Here is a 16,869-nt window from a genome sequence, read left to right as displayed (position 1 = left end):
AGAATAAAATTTGGGAAAATAGTCATTTGTTACTTAACTAGGTCCGTTTGAGACACTTTGTTAAACAAAAAAAAATCCAAAAATTGCTAATGAAAATTTGAGAACCAAGTTTAATAAACTTACACTTTTTTTAAACCAATAAACATTATTTAAATGATTACAAGCTATTTTAAATTTGTAATATTCAGTTATGATGAGACTAAAGAGACGACTGAAGCGAATTTATGAATCTGAATTTATATATTCATGAAACTGTAAACTACAAGGTTGTTTCTTTCTTTGTAAAATCGTTAAATAAGCAATTAAATCCCTTTATTTTAGGCAAAATAATTAATTTGAACTCAGAGTCGTCATTCTTTAAGAGTTTTTCTTTGAATGCAAAAAAGTTTTCAAAATGTACGCATTCAGGCAGTGTGCTTGAAGGCTTAAGTAGTAGGTGTTTAAGTCCGCGGTTTTAGGCTTAAAAGGAGGACTATGAGTATTTAGGAAAAGTCTGAAAATTTTAACAGTCTCAGACCAATATTTTTAAAGTTATGTAAGAAAAAATACAAATTGCCCCCCCCCCAGGACCTATAAATGAGAAGGAAAAAGATCACATAAGTGTCAAATTTTAAGAATTCAATGAAATTTTTGGTGATTATTGAGAATTTATTGAGAAGGATAAAGAAGATACAAAGAGAATATTTGAAGGGTATAAAGAGAATATTTGAAGGGTATAAAGAGAATATATTTAAAGGGTATAAAGAGAATATTTGAAGGATATAAAGAGAATATTTGAAGGGTAAAAAGAGAATATTTGAAGGGTATAAAGAGAATATGTTTAAAGGGTATAAAGAGAATATTTTAAGGGTATAAAGAGAATATTTGATGGGTATAAAGAGAATATATTTAAAGGGTATAAAGAGAATATTTGAAGGGTATAAAGAGAATATATTTGAAGGGCATAAAGAGAATATTTGAAGGGTATAAAGAGAATATTTGAAGGGTATAAAGAGAATATATTTAAAGGGTATAAAGAGAATATTTGAAGAGTATAAAAAGAATATTTGATGGGTATAAAGAGAATATTTGAAGGGTATGAAGAGAATATATTTAATGGGTATAAAGAGAATATTTGAAGGGTATAAAGAGAATATATTTAAAGGGTATACAGATTTTAACGCAGAAAAGAAAAAAAACAGATTTTAATCAAGCTTTGTGTGTTGTTCGGGATTTAACAAAATAATAAAGTAGAACTGAGAAGACCACATTGTTCTGCACTTTCCTTGACTGTAGTCATGTTGTGTGTCTGTAGCAAGAGTTGCGTGTGGAATACCGAACTCGTCTGCAAAGAAGTGCGACTGGCTTTCTTTTGCAAGACCAGCGCCATTTCCCTTCCCTTTTTTCCTATTAAGATTTTTTTCTAGTTGCTTTATTATACTTTTTTGTTATACTTCAAATATTTAAGTTGATAAAACTTTAATGTTTTATAGACGGATTTAGAATTAGATAATTTCAATTAATAATAGCTGATAATTTAGGTTAAATGAGGCCCTGTATTTACGATTTATTTCCTGTGCAAAGTGTTACAATACACATGTACGTTTCTCCGTCTGCACTGCCATTGGTGGGAGTTCTGGTGACGTAATATGGATGTACTTATTATATTATCAATTATATCCAAAACAAATGAAAAATTATAAATTTCAAAGTATGATAGGAGCTCCTCTGGGATATCTTCGTCTTCAGATTGATTGCGTATTTGCTGAAAATGATCTGTTTAAACCTACCATTTTTATACAACATTTTATATTTATAGATTTTCGTATAAATTTGACACATTTTTCTATCAATTTCTCGAGACAGGAACATCAGATAGAACTCTTATGGGTCTCATACTTTCGCATTTACACTATCAATGGGGACATGTTTATTTTTGCGTTCATTTTTTCACGACCTAAATTAGACCTAGCTTTTTGTGGATCTATTTTGCCTTTTTTCAGACCAGAGAGATTACAATTGTGGACCGGAGATTGGCTAAATGAAGACCATTTCAAAAAAGAAACAATTCGCGCAACCTCTCATGATTTTTTTTTTAAAATATAAAACGGAGAGGAAATCTTCTAAAGAAAACTTACTAAATTATTAAAGATCAGAATAAATATGATTTTAAAAATCAGATATTTTTTTTTTGGGGGGGGGGGAAATATTTTGGCGGGAAAATTATTTTATATTATATATTTAAATGATGCCCCTACATTTTTTAGGTTAGGTTAAGACAGTATTTTGGCCAAGCGCTGCGGCTAGGACAGTCTATGGGGCCAAGCGCTGCGCTACTAGTTCTAATGAACAGAAAAGTAGTTCAAATTAACCAAAAACAGTCTACATGAAATTTTGCCGTTTGTCATAATTTTTTACCCTATGCCGTTTAACCTTTTGTCGTTTTACCTTTTGTTGCTTTTTGGCCATTTGTCGTTTGACCCTATGTCGTTTCACCTTATGTCGGTGAATCGATTTTTGAACCCCGGGCCTGGCATCAAATTGTATTCTTTGCCGCGCTTCAGGCTGAAACGTTCAGTGTACCCTCTCCATTCTCAAGTCTTTCAATTTCAACACTTTGGATGCTTTGACCGTGTAGTAAAGCATCAAAAGTGTAATTTGAAAGCATCAAAAACAACATTTGTAAGCATCAAAAGCAAAAAGAAAAGATCTAATTTTATGCCTTACTCACTCTTTTTGAGAAAATATTAACTTTCCAGTTAAATTATGACTGAAAGAGCTAAGAATTAGGAAGCATTGCTTTTCACTGTGCTTTTCAGATTGATTTCAGACCACAAATATTTCCTCATCAGTTGTAAAACAAGATGTAAGAAATACTTTATTTTTCTGGTCAAAAATCATTTTTGACGCTTTTAAGAAAACCCTTAGAAAGGGCCAGTTTTGGCAAGAGATGAAGAAGATGAGGTTTCTCATGGTTTCTCATAGTTTCTCTCATGGTTTCTCATCGTTTCTCTTCGTTTCTCCTACTTTCTCTCATGGTTTCTCATGGCTTTTCATAGTTTCTCTCATGGTTTCTCATCGTTTCTCCTACTTTCTCTCATGGTTTCTCATCGTTTCTCCTGCTTTCTCTTATGGTTTCTCATAGCTTTTCATGGTTTCTCTACGTTTCTTCTACTTTCTCTCATGGTTTCTCATGGTTTCTCTTCGTTTCTCCTTCTTTCTCTCATGGTTTCTCATGGCTTCTCATAGTTTCTCATAGTTTCACTCATGGTTATCTTCGTTTCTTCTACTTTCTCTCATGGTTTCTCATCGTTTCTCCTACTTTCTATCATGGTTTCTCAGGGTTTTTCGTTTCTCATAGTTTCTCATGGTTTCTTTCATGGTTTCTCTTTGTTTCTTCTACTTTCTCTCATAGTTTCTCATGGTTTCTCATGGTTTCTCTTCGTTTCTCCTACTTTCTCTCATGGTTTCTCATGGTTTCTCATGGTTTCTCATAGTTTCTCATAGTTTCACTCATGGTTATCTTCGTTTCTCCTACTTTCTCTCATGATTTCTCAATGTTTCTCATGGTTTCTCATAGTTTCTCATAGTGTCTCATAGTTTCTCTCATGGTTTCTCATGGTTTCTCATAGTTTCTCATAGTTTCTCTCATGGATTCTTATGGTTTCTTATGGTTCTATTCGTTTCTCTCATGGTTTCTCATGGTTTCTCATGGGTTCTCATGGTTTCTTATGGTTTCTCATGGTTTCTATTGGTTTCTCTTCGTTTCTCTCATGGTTTCTCATGGCTTCTCATGGTTTCTCATAGTTTCTCATGGTTTCTCTTTGTTTCTCATAGTTTCTCTCATGGTTTCTCATGGTTTCACGTAGTTTCTCATAGTTTCTCTCATGGTTTAACATGGTTTCTCTTTGTTTCTCCTACTTTCTCTCATGGTTTTTCATGATTTGTCATGGTTTCTCATAGTTTCTAATAGTTTATCTCATGGTTTCGCATGGTTTCTCATGGTTTTTCTTCGTTTCTCGTACTTTCTCTCATGGTTTCTCATGGCTTCCCATAGTTTCTTATAGTTTCTCTCATGGCGTCTCATGGTTTCTCTTCGTTTCTCCTACATTCTCTAATGGTTTCTCATGGTTTCTCATATTTTTGTTTAGTTTCTCTCATGGTTTCTCATGGTTTCTCATAGTTTCTCATAGTTTCTCACATGGTTTCTCATGGTTTCTTGTCATTGTTTTTCATGGTTTCTCATAGTTTCTCACAGTTTCTCTCATGGTTTCTCTTTGTTTCTCCTACTTTCTCTCATAATTTCTCATGGTTTCTCATGGTTTCTCATTGTTTATCATAGTTTCTCATAGTTTCTCTCATGGTTTCTCATGGTTTCTCTTCGTTTTTCCTACTTTCTCTCATGGTTTCTCATGGTTTCTCTTCGTTTCTCCTACTTTCTCTCATGGTTTTTCATGGTTTTCATGGTTTCTCATAGTTTCTCCTACTTTCTCTCATGGTTTCTCATGGTTTCTCATGGTTTTTTATGGTTTCTCATAGTTTCTTATAGTTTCTCTCATGGTTTCTCATGGTCTCTCTTCGTTTCCCCCACCTTTTCTCATGGTTTCTCATGGTTTCTCTTCGTTTCTCCTACTTTCTCTCATGGTTTCTCATGGTTTCTCATTGTTTTTTATAGTTTCTCATAGTTTCTCTCATCGTTTCTCATAGTTTCTCATAGTTTCTCTCATGATTTCTCATGGTTTCTCTTCGTTTCTCCTACTTTCTCTGATGGTTTCTCATGGTTTCTCATAGTTTCTCATAGTTTCTCTTATGGTTTCTCATGGTTTTTCTTCGTTTCTCCTAGTTTCTCTCATGGTTTCTCATGGTTTCTCTTAGTTTCTCCTAGTTTCTCCTGGTTTCTCCTAGTTTCTCTCCTGGTTTCTCCTAGTTTCTTTGGTTTCTCCTGGCTTCTCCTGGCTTCTTCCGGTTTTTTCTGGTTTCTCCCGGTTTTTCCTGGTTTCTGCTGGTTTCTTGTTTTTTTTTTGTTTCCTTTTTGTTTCCTTTTGGGTTCTCCTAGTTTATCCTAGTTTGTACTGGTTCTCTTGGTTGCTCTTGGTTTATCCTTGTTTCTCTCCTGGTTTCTCCTTGTTTCTTTGGTTTCCTAGGAGCAAAACTAGGTTCAGGAGCATAACTAGGTTTAATTTTCTCTTCTACTCCTGTAATTAGTACCTGGAGTAGAAGAGAAAACTGAAGAGTAAGGTTCAGTTAGGAGGTAAAGAGTAAGGTTCGATTAGCAGGAGAAGAGTAAGGTTTGGTTAGGAAGAGAAGAGTAAGGTTTGATTAGGAGGAGAATAGTAAGGTTTGGTTAGGAAGAGAAGAGTAAGGTTCAGTTAGAATTGGTTAGATGTTTGGAATTTTGGTTGGTTTCTTGGTCATTTTGATGGGTGGTTGATTTGCTGTTTGACTTGATAGTTGTTTGGTTGGATGCCTGGTTGGCTGTTTTGATGTTGTTTGGTCTTAGAGACGGCTTAGTAGTTTAAGGGAGCCATGCTTTTTTCTAAGAGCCAAGAAAAGTAACTTTTAGCCCAGTATATGTTCATTTTAGTCTTGTTTGGGTTTGGAGACTCATTTGGTTATACTAAATAGAATATCTCCACTGTTGAAATATATAATTTTATTTTAGTTCAGTTTATTTGGATAAATATTGAGAACTTGAAATTTTTCCCAAATCAAATTTCTCGCTCTAGACATGTTCAAATCTCTCAGAGGGGTTAAAAACTAATGACAGATTTAGAGAAGATAAAGCCGGCCCAAATATTCTACATCTCAGTGTTACAAAGAGATTGGATATGTAAGATATGCAGCACATACATCAAGTGTACAAAAATGATACAGCAGATACCGTTCCTTTTAAATTCCAATAGAAACCAAGAACAGGCTCCAAATTAGCGCAACAAGTACTTAAGCATACAGTGAAAACCAGAAAGCTGTAATTATTGTCATTTTTATTCTTTCTTCTAATTAAAAAAGTATTTTAATAATTTGCAATCGCAATAAATTTTATTCTTTTCTTTTTCCATTTTTTATATTTTTTCTGAATTTTGTAACATATCTAAAAAACTGAGTACTTGCCTCAAACGTTAATTTTCCAATCCCTGTATTTTTGAAATCTTGAACTTTGACTAATTTATAGCTATACAAATTAAAATTAAGAAATATCAAAGGTTTACGTCATCAAGTTGTAAAGATATAAGGTTGAGGAATCAGTTTTTTATTGTAATTAAACTAAAAACTATGTGTTATTTAATTTTCTGCAATGAAGTAGTTATTAATACAAAATAATAACATTCTTTCTGAATTACTTATTGGTTTCTTGGTCAGTATATTTGAATTTATTGAAACTGAATATATGCTGTCCTACATAGCATACTATTTAGGAAACGGACATTTACTGATATAGAACACAGAACTGTCCATTGCCGTCATATCATTACTTAAAGGGACTGTCCGTCATATCATTACTTAAAGGGACTGTCCGTCATATCATTACTTAAAGGGACTGTCTGCACAGTTTTAGATACTCCTTGTCAGATCAAGGATAAAAGAGATATCCATATATTTCTAGCTTAAAACTGATAATTTTCAATTAAGGTTTCCTTCTAAAGAGATTTTGTCATTGTTTGTTAATCTGATAGATTTTAAAGGGTATGTTATGGTCTGAGAGTTACTTATAAAAACATTTATTCCTGTTTCGAGGATTTTTGGTAATGAAGACGACATTTTAATATTTTCCAGGAATGTTCGAAAACAAGTTGTAAGCTAAATATTATTTTAAAAAATAAAATCAAAACATATTATAAAAAGTCAACTATATACAAATGTGGCGAAAGATAATCGATGACTATAGGTTGAAATATCTGAATGATTTGTTTGAAATTAAATAGATTTTTTACGGTCTAAGTCATATGTTGCATCTTTCTAAATTTGTATGGACACTACGTTCTTCGGTATTAGTCGTTTTTAACATTTTTCTCCTTATAGACGCAACAGCTAGAAAAAAGATTAGTAGCGATCAAAAGCGCTTTTTATCGCATTAAGCCTATACCCCCTTTCATTTTTCGCGAACACTCCCTTTAATTAGACTGTGAAACATAGTTAAAAACGTTGTACTTTAGCAATGAACATACTAATGAACGAGTGGCCATTTTGATCCCCATATCCTTGTTTGATCTTCAAATTATATACGAGGTCCCCATATATGGCATATGGACATTGGGACCGTCCCCTTTTGATTAGTTTTGGTCCTTCTTTGAACATGTAATCCTATACGATCAACTCCTAGAATGCTATAGGTTTCAACCTATTCCCCGATTTTATTTTTCCTTTACAGTCTCTTTAATTCCAATGTTTTAAGGTCAGGTAAGATTCTCTTTAAAGGATGCAGGATGTCTCAGGGAGTTAAACAATTTTTGGGGGTGCGCAGGTTCACCAGGTTCAATGGGTAATATCCGGCCCAATATGAGTATTTGTGAAAATTTTAGGTTAATCGAAGCATTGCATCAGTTTTCTGGGCCAAGTGTTGAGGTTAGTAAATATTTAAATAAAAACACAAGAGAGCATAACATATTATCATATTATAATTACTTTTTTTTAATACGTGATTTTCTGTAATACTCTGCAACACAAAGTGAACAGCAAAATTTGAATATACAGCTGATGTTAATTTCGCTTTATTGAGGAAAAAAGTGAGCAAAAAAGCAATACAATAAACAAAAAAGACCAAAAAGTAAATTTAAAAAAAAAATAAAATCTGATGTATGATTTTTCCTACCTACGACATGATTTTGTAAAAAAGTACACTGAAAAAGCATATTAAATCTTCATACATTACCTGGGCGCGTATGAAAGCGTATTAAAATCTAAAACGCGGATATCGGACAGAAGGCTGTCTTTGTACTTTGTTAATTTTTTTAAGAGGAAAAACGATAATTTCTTGCATGATGTCATTAAAATGTAATAATTTAAGATTTTCTTGGGCTATTGTTACCGAAAAAACATTGATCTAGTTGCTATCTAACTGAGATTTACGTTAGTGCTTGAATTCTTAATGATAAATCGGCTTTTTCTCGGGCCACAGTTTTATTTGAAAAATAAAACTGATACTAAAAATATTAGTTTTAGTTTACAATTAAATTACAAACATAAGACGTCTTCCAACAGTTAGTTTGAGAAAATGATAAAAATAACATAAAAATACATTCATTGACATAACAGAGAAATTGCACATACAGATTTTTATTGTCTGTTTATGGATATTTCTATATAAATAAATAGAATTTTGGCCCCAATTCATCATTTTTCAAGATTTTATTCAGATGACTACACTCGCTTTGCTCATTTGCTCACTCTCAAATTTAGAAGGTTCAGTCAATGGTCCGCTTCGCACACCTCTCAGAGTATTCAGTCTTCTACAAATATACTAATTAACAAATGATAATAAACCGGTGTCCGAATTTAAAGAATTTGAGCGGCGGTTTAAATTTAAGCCGCGGTTTAAATATGGTTGGTTCCACTTAAAATTGTATCAAATGTTTCAAGATTTAAGCCGGCGCTAAATTTAAACCGGGTTTTGGCGGATTTTGGCGGATTTAAACCGCGGCTCAAATTCTTTAAACTCCATCTCAGGGCTGATACTTTTAAACTTGTGATTTAACTATAACACTTCCTACAACTTTTACATAAAATACAGATATTGATAGCAACAATATAATGATAATAATTAACCGTAAGCTTCTTCTAATGGGATTGTTTCTTGATTTTATGTTGGCATCCTAAACAGAAAGTGTGTAAAGTCGTAAATCGTAGAATTTCAATGGTTTTGGGAAGCACCAGAATTGTTTTGATTGGATTAAACAAAACTGTTCAAATATCAGATCTCAGTCACTCTTATAATAGATTTATAGTTTAGGATAAGCACAAACGAAAATGCTCAATAATCACCCTGAATAAGAATAAATACCTGAGGTAAAGGAAGATTAGTTTCTGACCCTATTTCTTCCTGCAAATCATCTTTTCTTTCTTCCTTTCGTTCTTCCTTTCTATTTAATACAGATATTAGATTGTTTTCTTCCTTTCTAGTTAATACAGATATTAGATTGTTTTCTTCCTTTGTGCAGCGTGGAGAATGAAGAATGGAGATTGGTGATAATAAACTTTCGTATTTGAATTCTTTTTTCTCTTTCTCATACATAGCAATAGAAAAATCAAGTCTTTCTTTTTTTCGTTCTTTCTTTTTATATAATATTTATATTTATATTTGTATAAATGGAAAATCTTTTAACTTTGGACGCACTAAGGTGTTCGCTAAAGAACTTGAGGTCGAAGCTTAATATTAATAGATACATAGAGTCATTCAAAACCACTACAACTGATTCATTTACTAAATAGTAAATATACCATTTTGCTAAAATATTTGACATGAAAGCAATAGTTACATTTATTAAAAAAAGACTTCATAATCGTGCCTTTTAATTACTATTAGAGTATCACTATAATGTTTTTTACTTTAAGAGAACCCGGCACTTTTAGTTATATTCAATTCTTACTTTGCTTTATCTTGTTTAATAGTTCTTCTCCGCCGTGCTCGAACCATTCCGTAAACAACCTCCGCCAGGGAATTATTGGCTGTTCCACTTCCGCGGCCTGTCCGCCACGCCCTGGATATCCGCCGTCCCAGCACAAAATATGTTCTCATCTCCCCCTTTCCTGTTTAAAGTGATCTTTATTAATATCATGGTGAAATAAAAGTTGCGGGGCTGGTTTTATTTTACGATTTTTGCCGTTTTAAAAGTTATATTCGTGAAATTTCGGGATATTCGGATAAAGAAAAATGGATTTTCCATTAAATCAGCCGGAATTTTTATGCAGTTTGGCCAGTATAAAATACTTGCAGCAAATATTTTATTATGTTTGAATGTTTCTTTTTTAATAATTTACCAATTATCATTAGATTGGAATATATATCTCGATAAGGTTGTTAGAAACATGTTGACTATTAGTATTGCAGTTATAGTAAAGGGTTATTAATGACATCATCTTTAGGAATTATAACTAGCTGAAGTGCTCGACGTTGCCCGTGGAAATAAAAAAAATTAAATCTTGAAAAAAAGTTTATTTAAAAAAATTTATTTTGAAAAAAACCATGTCACCCAATTTTGTCTAGCCATTTAACCAGCTATTGCTCTGACATATAGATATATATATATATATATATATGGGTCAAATGACCAACAGTCAAAAACGCGACAAAGGGTCAAAATGGGGAAAAAAATATTTATGTATTATTTCAGGGTTAGGTTAGGTTAAGACAATTTCTGGGCCGAGTGCTGCGGCTATTGGTTCAATGAACATAAGACCTAACTTAAAAATATGTATTATTTCAGGGCTAGGTTAGGTTAAGACAAGGTTGGGGGCGAGCGCTGCGGCTAGTACAGGCTAGGGGGCCGAGCGCTGCGGCTACTAGTTCTAATAAACATAAAAATAGTTTAAATTAACCAACAAAAGTCTATATGAAATTTTGCCCGTTTGTTGCACGTTTTAACCCAATGTCGTTTTACCCTTTGTCGTTTAAACGTTTGTCACGTTTTTGACTGTTTGTCGTTTGACCCTAGATCGTTGTACCCTATGTCGGTGAATCCTCCGCTTCTATATCCAGGCATTTTGTCATGAGCTTTATGCATAAATTGTTTACAATACAGTGTACAAAAATAGAAAACATTTATTTTTGAGGGAATTAAGTTTCTAGCACTGATCTTATCTACAGTGTGATGTTATTATAAGCATTGAGTTTTTTCNCAGAATGTATCTCATACAAAAGTGTCAATCACTGGTGGTCGAAAACCTTTGATATTTCAAGCTATGAATAATATATCAAAAAGATAACATACCTTTTAATCTAAACCACATTAGTTTACCTTTTACGTTAACGATTCCTCTCTCCTTTATAACATATCCCCTGTCTGCTAAAATAAGAGCTGTTCTCTGAGAAGCCTACCAAATGAAACCAGTTTTAATGATCAATTAATTGTTGATATTTTAGAAAGGTCACAGGGATAATTTTTGTGTTATATCAATCCTTCTTAAAAAGGCCCAAAAATTTTATCTCATTATAATTCTTTTAATAATGAGCACCAAACATTGACAGGCAATAAGACAGAAAAAACGAGAACTTGTAAACGTTAGTGCGGATAAGGAAAGGAAAAATTTTTATTTAGGACCTTCATTATTTCATCTAATTATAAAAGAAAAAAATTAATTGAATATGTTTTTAAAAATCAAATAATCAATTATATTTTGATCAACTTTTAGTTAATCGAATATCAATCAATCATCAATCAAAATAACATTTTTAATTCAATATCTAATAATAAAATATGATAAAATTTCTAATCTTTTAAAGCTGATAGAACCGGTTCCTGAATGTGGCCGAGTACTCCTGTACTATCCATCCTGCTCGCCTCGTTAACTGTATCTCCCCAGATATCAAAAACCGGTTTTGTAGCGCCTATGACGCCGCTCACTAAATGAAAAATAAAAGGTTTTCAGAAACGTTTAAGTTTATTTTTGATATTTCATAAACCAAAGAAATTGTTTACAGTATTTCTAGAACGACTTTTTATAGAAAACAGTTTAAAAGTTTTAACAACATTTGAAACTTTAAAAGCATAAGGACTTGGATTTCGAGGTGCCTCGGACAAAAAATGAAACGAATTCGGCTGAGATGAGAAATTGTTTAGGTTGCCCTTCCTCTACTCAATTAACCCTTAACAGTTTACCTAATGGTCCAACTGCCAAACCAATTCTAAGTTGAAAATTGTTGAACGAATGTTTGTTTATCTCCTCCAACTAAACATAATTATTTTTATTATTATTATTATTATTATTATTATAATTATTATTATTATTATTATTATTATTATTATTATTATTATTATTATTATTATTATTATTATTATTATTATTATTATTATTATTATCATTATTACTGTTACTATTGTTGTTATAATATATTTTTAATGAGACTTGCCTTAATCGTCATCTCTGTAGCAAAATCCACCAAATCACATAAATGCGCAAATTGGTCCTACAAAACGAAACATGGATATTTTGTCAGAATGGGAAAAATGTTTTCGTATTTCTCTAGTTTCAATATCAACGTATTTTTATCATCTAATAAATCATATTTTCATTAACAAAGTTCTTGTAGAATAATAATATTTTTTTTACATACTTATTTTTGTTCATTTAAATTTTTTTGTATCTATAATACTTTTTTGTTCATTTGAAGTAATTTGTTGTTTAATTGTTTTCATTTGAACTATTTTTGTTTTGTTCATTTAAATTTTTATGTTCATTTCAAGTATTTTTTAAAATAATTCAAATGAGTATGGAACATATTGGTTTGAATTATTGGTCATATTTTTACATACATCCAAATAATAAGGTTGAGAGAAAAATAGTTCCAATAATCCAAAATGGTTTTGAATTGAACTATGGAAACCTTACTGAAAATAAACTATTTGTTAGAATATTCAAAAACGCATGCTTTCAGTTACCAGAGTATGTGTTACTATGTGTCGTACTTACAAAAAGAATTAATTCTATTTTTAGAAAGTAAAATGTCAATTTTAAGATTATTAAAAGATATATAAATATTAGACCTGCAATATCTGCGCAGGAGAAATACCACTAGCTGCCATATAAGTACTTCCTTAAAACAAAATTACTGTTTCTATTTCATTGATTTATGTAAATTGTATCCAAGTTATAATTATTTTGACAAAACAATTTAGTTTAAATCTTTTTTATCCAATATTAAGTTTTATTTTTATTTCTATGGTTTTTAAAATAATTTAGAATAGCTTTACCTACAGTTTTTATTTTCTCGACAGTTTCAAACTTCTCGTCGTCTAGAATCTGGTCGAAATCGACAATTATCTCGTTCAGAAGTCGAATACATTCAACACCCTCGTTGATATCCTAGACAAGAAGTAGTTGTTAAAGTGCAAGTTGAAGTTTCCCAATGACAAGAGTTTACTGTGCAGAACTTATTCCAAAACATGTAAAACCCTCTCATTTCATCCAATTAAGTTCTTTTACCTTTCCTATCTTTCCTTTTCTTAAATGCTCTAATGCATTAATTTTTTAAAACATACTAAATATTCTCATGCTGTGACAACGAACACGTCAATGTCTATCTGATTGAAAACAAAAAATTAACCGAAATGATTGGAATAAACTTTCAAACTAAATTTTTCCTGAGACTTTTATCCAAACTTGTTACCTCTTAATAAAACTCTGTAAAGTTATGTTACCTCTGAATAAAACTCTGTAAAGTTATGTTACCTCTGAATAGAACTCTGTAAAGATATGCTACCTCTGAATAGAACTCTGTAAAGTTAGGTTACCTCTGAATAGAACTCTGTAAAGTTATGTTAACTCTGAATAGAATTCTGTAAAGTTATGTTATTTCTGAATAGAACTCTGTAAAGTTATGTTAACTTTGAATAGAACTCTGTAAAAGTTATGTTAACTCTGAATAGAACTCTGTAAAGTTATGTTACCTCTAAATAGAACTCTGTAAATTATGGTACCTCTGAATAAAACTCTGTAAAGTTATGTTACCTCTGAATAGAACTCTGTAAAGTTAGGTTACCTCTGAATAGAACTCTGTAAAGTTATGTTACCTCTGAATAGAAACTCTAAAGTTATGTTACCTCTGAATAAAACTCTGTAAAGTTAGCGTTACCTCTGAATAGAACTCTGTAAAGTTATGTTACCTCTTAATAAAACTCTAAAGTTATGTTACCTCTGAATAAAACTCTGTAAAGTTATGTTACCTCTGAATAGAACTCTGTAAAGTTATGTTACCTCTGAATAGAACTCTGTGAAGTTATGTTAACTTTGAATAGAACTCTGTAAAGTTATGTTAACTCTGAATAGAACTCTGTAAAGTTATGGTACCTCTGAATAAAACTCTGTAAAGTTATGTTACCTCTGAATAGAACTCTGTAAAGTTAGGTATACTGGCAAACATTACTCCAGCATTTTGTCTACCTTCCGCAAATAGATCTTCGCAATTTCTAAAGTTTTAAATATCAAAGCATTCATTTTTTCTTTGAAAAGAGATAATATGGAGATTATTTAATGAATTTATATTTTTATTTAATAAATGAAAGGTTTAAGTTAAAAACCTATTTAAATTTGAAGTAAAAAATTCTTTATCATATCTATTATCAAAGTTTAAATAAAAATAAAATTTCTAGCAAAAGTAGGTAACATGAATATAATTGAGCTGTGAAAACATAAAAATTATCTATAAGCTTTTTCTATCAAGAAATATGGCATTATGACATATTTTTTAATTTAAAAAAAATACATTTTTTAAAATGGAATTTTGTAGTTTTTATTTTAATAGTACATAAGTTTATGTGTAAATACATTTAATGTAATTAGATAATTTGTCATTTTGGAAATAATAATATGGAGAATAAAATCAATGCTGTTTAGCATTATTCTTTAAATCTTTATTTTCGGTCATTCGATAAATTCTTAAGCTTAAAAACTATGCTTAAAGTCAAAAAGAAGATGTAAAAACTTCCTGGGAACTGGCTAAAGATGAAACCCTGCATGCAATGTTCCAGGGCTACTTTATTTTTGTATTTTTTCTTTCTTATCCCTAACCTAATATTTGATTTTGAGATGTATTTTATATATATACATGTATTTATAAGTTTTTAAACTTCACATTTTATAAAAAAAAGAAAAAAGAATTAATAGATATAATTGATAATATTATTTATGCGTCCAGAACATGTCACCAGAACTCCAACCAATGGCAGTTCGGTATTATTTTCACATGTCTCCGTCTGTATCAGGTGACCAGTATACTGCACTGCCATTGGAGGGAGTTCTGGTCACGTGATTCGGACGTATATCTAACATATATACGTTTTGGTATAATTTTGACACAGTTTTATGTCAATTTCACGAGACAGGAACATCAGATAGATGTCTTATAGGTATCGTTCAAGTCCTGAGATTCCCAGGTTTCATCCTATAGGCTATAACCCCTTTCATTTTTCCTTTACAGTCCCTTTAAGCAATGCAAAATAATATTTACCTCTCACATTGAAGGAAGAATTTTGCAACATGCAATGGAAGCAGATTCTAGCGAAACAAATATTTTAAGTGTTAATATTTTCTTTTTTTGTAAAGATGAAAAATATGATATCCGCAATATCTAAATGTATTCAAGAAGGTGTGGGTTACTCTAAATTCTATTCCCATGATACAAGAAAGAGAAAGTTTTCTCCACTATATATATGAATTAGAGTATTAGCTGGTTATTAAGCTTTGTTACTTGTAAACTAAATAGTTTTTCTTTGCAATCAAGCTCTAATGGTATTGGTAATGGTAATTCAATAATATATAGGCTAGAGATATAAAGAGGATAACCATGATGGATCTTAAAGGATGGGATTTCAAAATCTGAAAAAGGGTTTATATAAGACCGCCTTGAAGAAATTATATACCATAATATAATGATATGATAATATGCTATAATTATTTTTATCCGATGCTGGCAGGTCTAGATTTGCTTAGAATACAATTGTAGAAACCCTGGCCCACCCGACCCTTCCCTTCTGATTTTAAAACAGTCTGATCAGCTGTAATGAGTCAACATTCATGATAACTGCAATAAATAAAGCGAAATATAAAACCAAGCTAGACAATCTGCAAATTAAAACACATACAGAGTGTTGGAACAGGGTGTCTACAACGAAATTCTAATACCGATAATTTATTGCTGGTTATGGGGACGACAAAAAAACTTCTCTTTTAAAATGTAACCTAGAACATGATGGAAAATTGAAGGAAAACAAATATTTAGTAAGATCTATATCTACTATCTAGGTAAACTTCTTTCTTCCAATCTAAAAATGACCAAATCAAATAATAAGGTATAGCTATATGTAAAGACAATATAGACGAGTCTGTGCAGATATGAATGCTAGAAGCAAAATATCTAGAAATTCAGTTGCTAGAGAATGACAATAATGCTTTTCCATATTAGTAAAATACGAACGTTGACTTACAGAGTACACACCTCCAACTTAGAGTTGGTATTTGACAAAACTAAAATCTAAATATCATATCCCTGAAGAAGTTGGTTAGTATGTCTCCTCATCTCTTCCATCTCAGTGTTCTCTCTCTGGGCCTGCTCCTTCCATAGGAAGTCCAGGGACGATGCTATTTCAACCTTAAAATAATTGTCAACATGAAATAAATAAATACTTAAATCTTGAATATGGACTGGAAGCGTTAAGTGTTTCTCTCTGGGAGTTTCTCTATTGCACAGTTTGAAGAAACAAAAACATAAATATCTATAATACAACCTTGATCAGACAAAGCTGTTAAGGGCACGACGGTTGTAAATCAGGCATTGTCATCATTGCATTAAGCCAAAATTTTCTAATCCTCATATCTTTTCAAGCTGAGGTCAAAATTTTTGTGTTGTTAATAACTGACTCAAAAGTTACACGGATCTATTGTCATTTGAAAGATTAAATTTATTTCTCTTGGATATCTTGGATAGTTGAAACTCAGATTTATCAGTTTCCACAGTGGATATCTGGACCAAGAGTTCAGAATATATCAGTTTCCACAGTAGATATCAGGACCAAGAGTTCAGAATATATCAGTTTCCACAGTAGATATCAGAACCAAGAGTTCAGAATATATCAGTTTCCACAGTGGATATCAGGACCAAGAGTTCAGAATATATCAGTTTCCACAGTGGATATCAGGACCAAGAGTTCAGAATATATCAGTTTCCACAGTGGATATCAG

At 31.5% G+C, this 16,869-nt stretch overlaps 1 protein-coding gene across 1 annotated transcript; it reads right to left on the bottom strand.

Annotated features, from left to right (window-relative positions):
• Nucleotides 1–8,237: 8,237 nt before the first annotated feature.
• LOC111704188 (adenylate cyclase type 8) lies at nucleotides 8,238–16,294 on the bottom strand. Its single transcript, XM_023476342.1, has 13 exons — nucleotides 16,178–16,294; nucleotides 15,140–15,186; nucleotides 14,012–14,099; nucleotides 12,885–12,996; nucleotides 12,678–12,727; nucleotides 12,044–12,100; nucleotides 11,793–11,862; nucleotides 11,433–11,536; nucleotides 10,932–11,007; nucleotides 9,564–9,723; nucleotides 8,978–9,056; nucleotides 8,743–8,789; nucleotides 8,238–8,426 (listed from the first exon to the last, which is right to left on the bottom strand). The coding sequence occupies exons 1-13, from the start codon at nucleotides 16,214–16,216 to the stop codon at nucleotides 8,330–8,332; spliced, it is 1,026 nt and encodes a 341-aa protein (XP_023332110.1). The 5' UTR covers nucleotides 16,217–16,294; the 3' UTR covers nucleotides 8,238–8,329.
• Between the last annotated feature and the right edge of the window lie 575 nt (nucleotides 16,295–16,869).

The sequence above is a fragment of the Eurytemora carolleeae genome, unplaced genomic scaffold (assembly GCF_000591075.1).
Source record: "Eurytemora carolleeae unplaced genomic scaffold, Eaff_2.0 scaffold383, whole genome shotgun sequence".
Classification (NCBI taxonomy): Eukaryota; Metazoa; Arthropoda; class Copepoda; order Calanoida; family Temoridae; genus Eurytemora; species Eurytemora carolleeae.
This window is presented reverse-complemented; position numbering and strand designations above follow the sequence as displayed.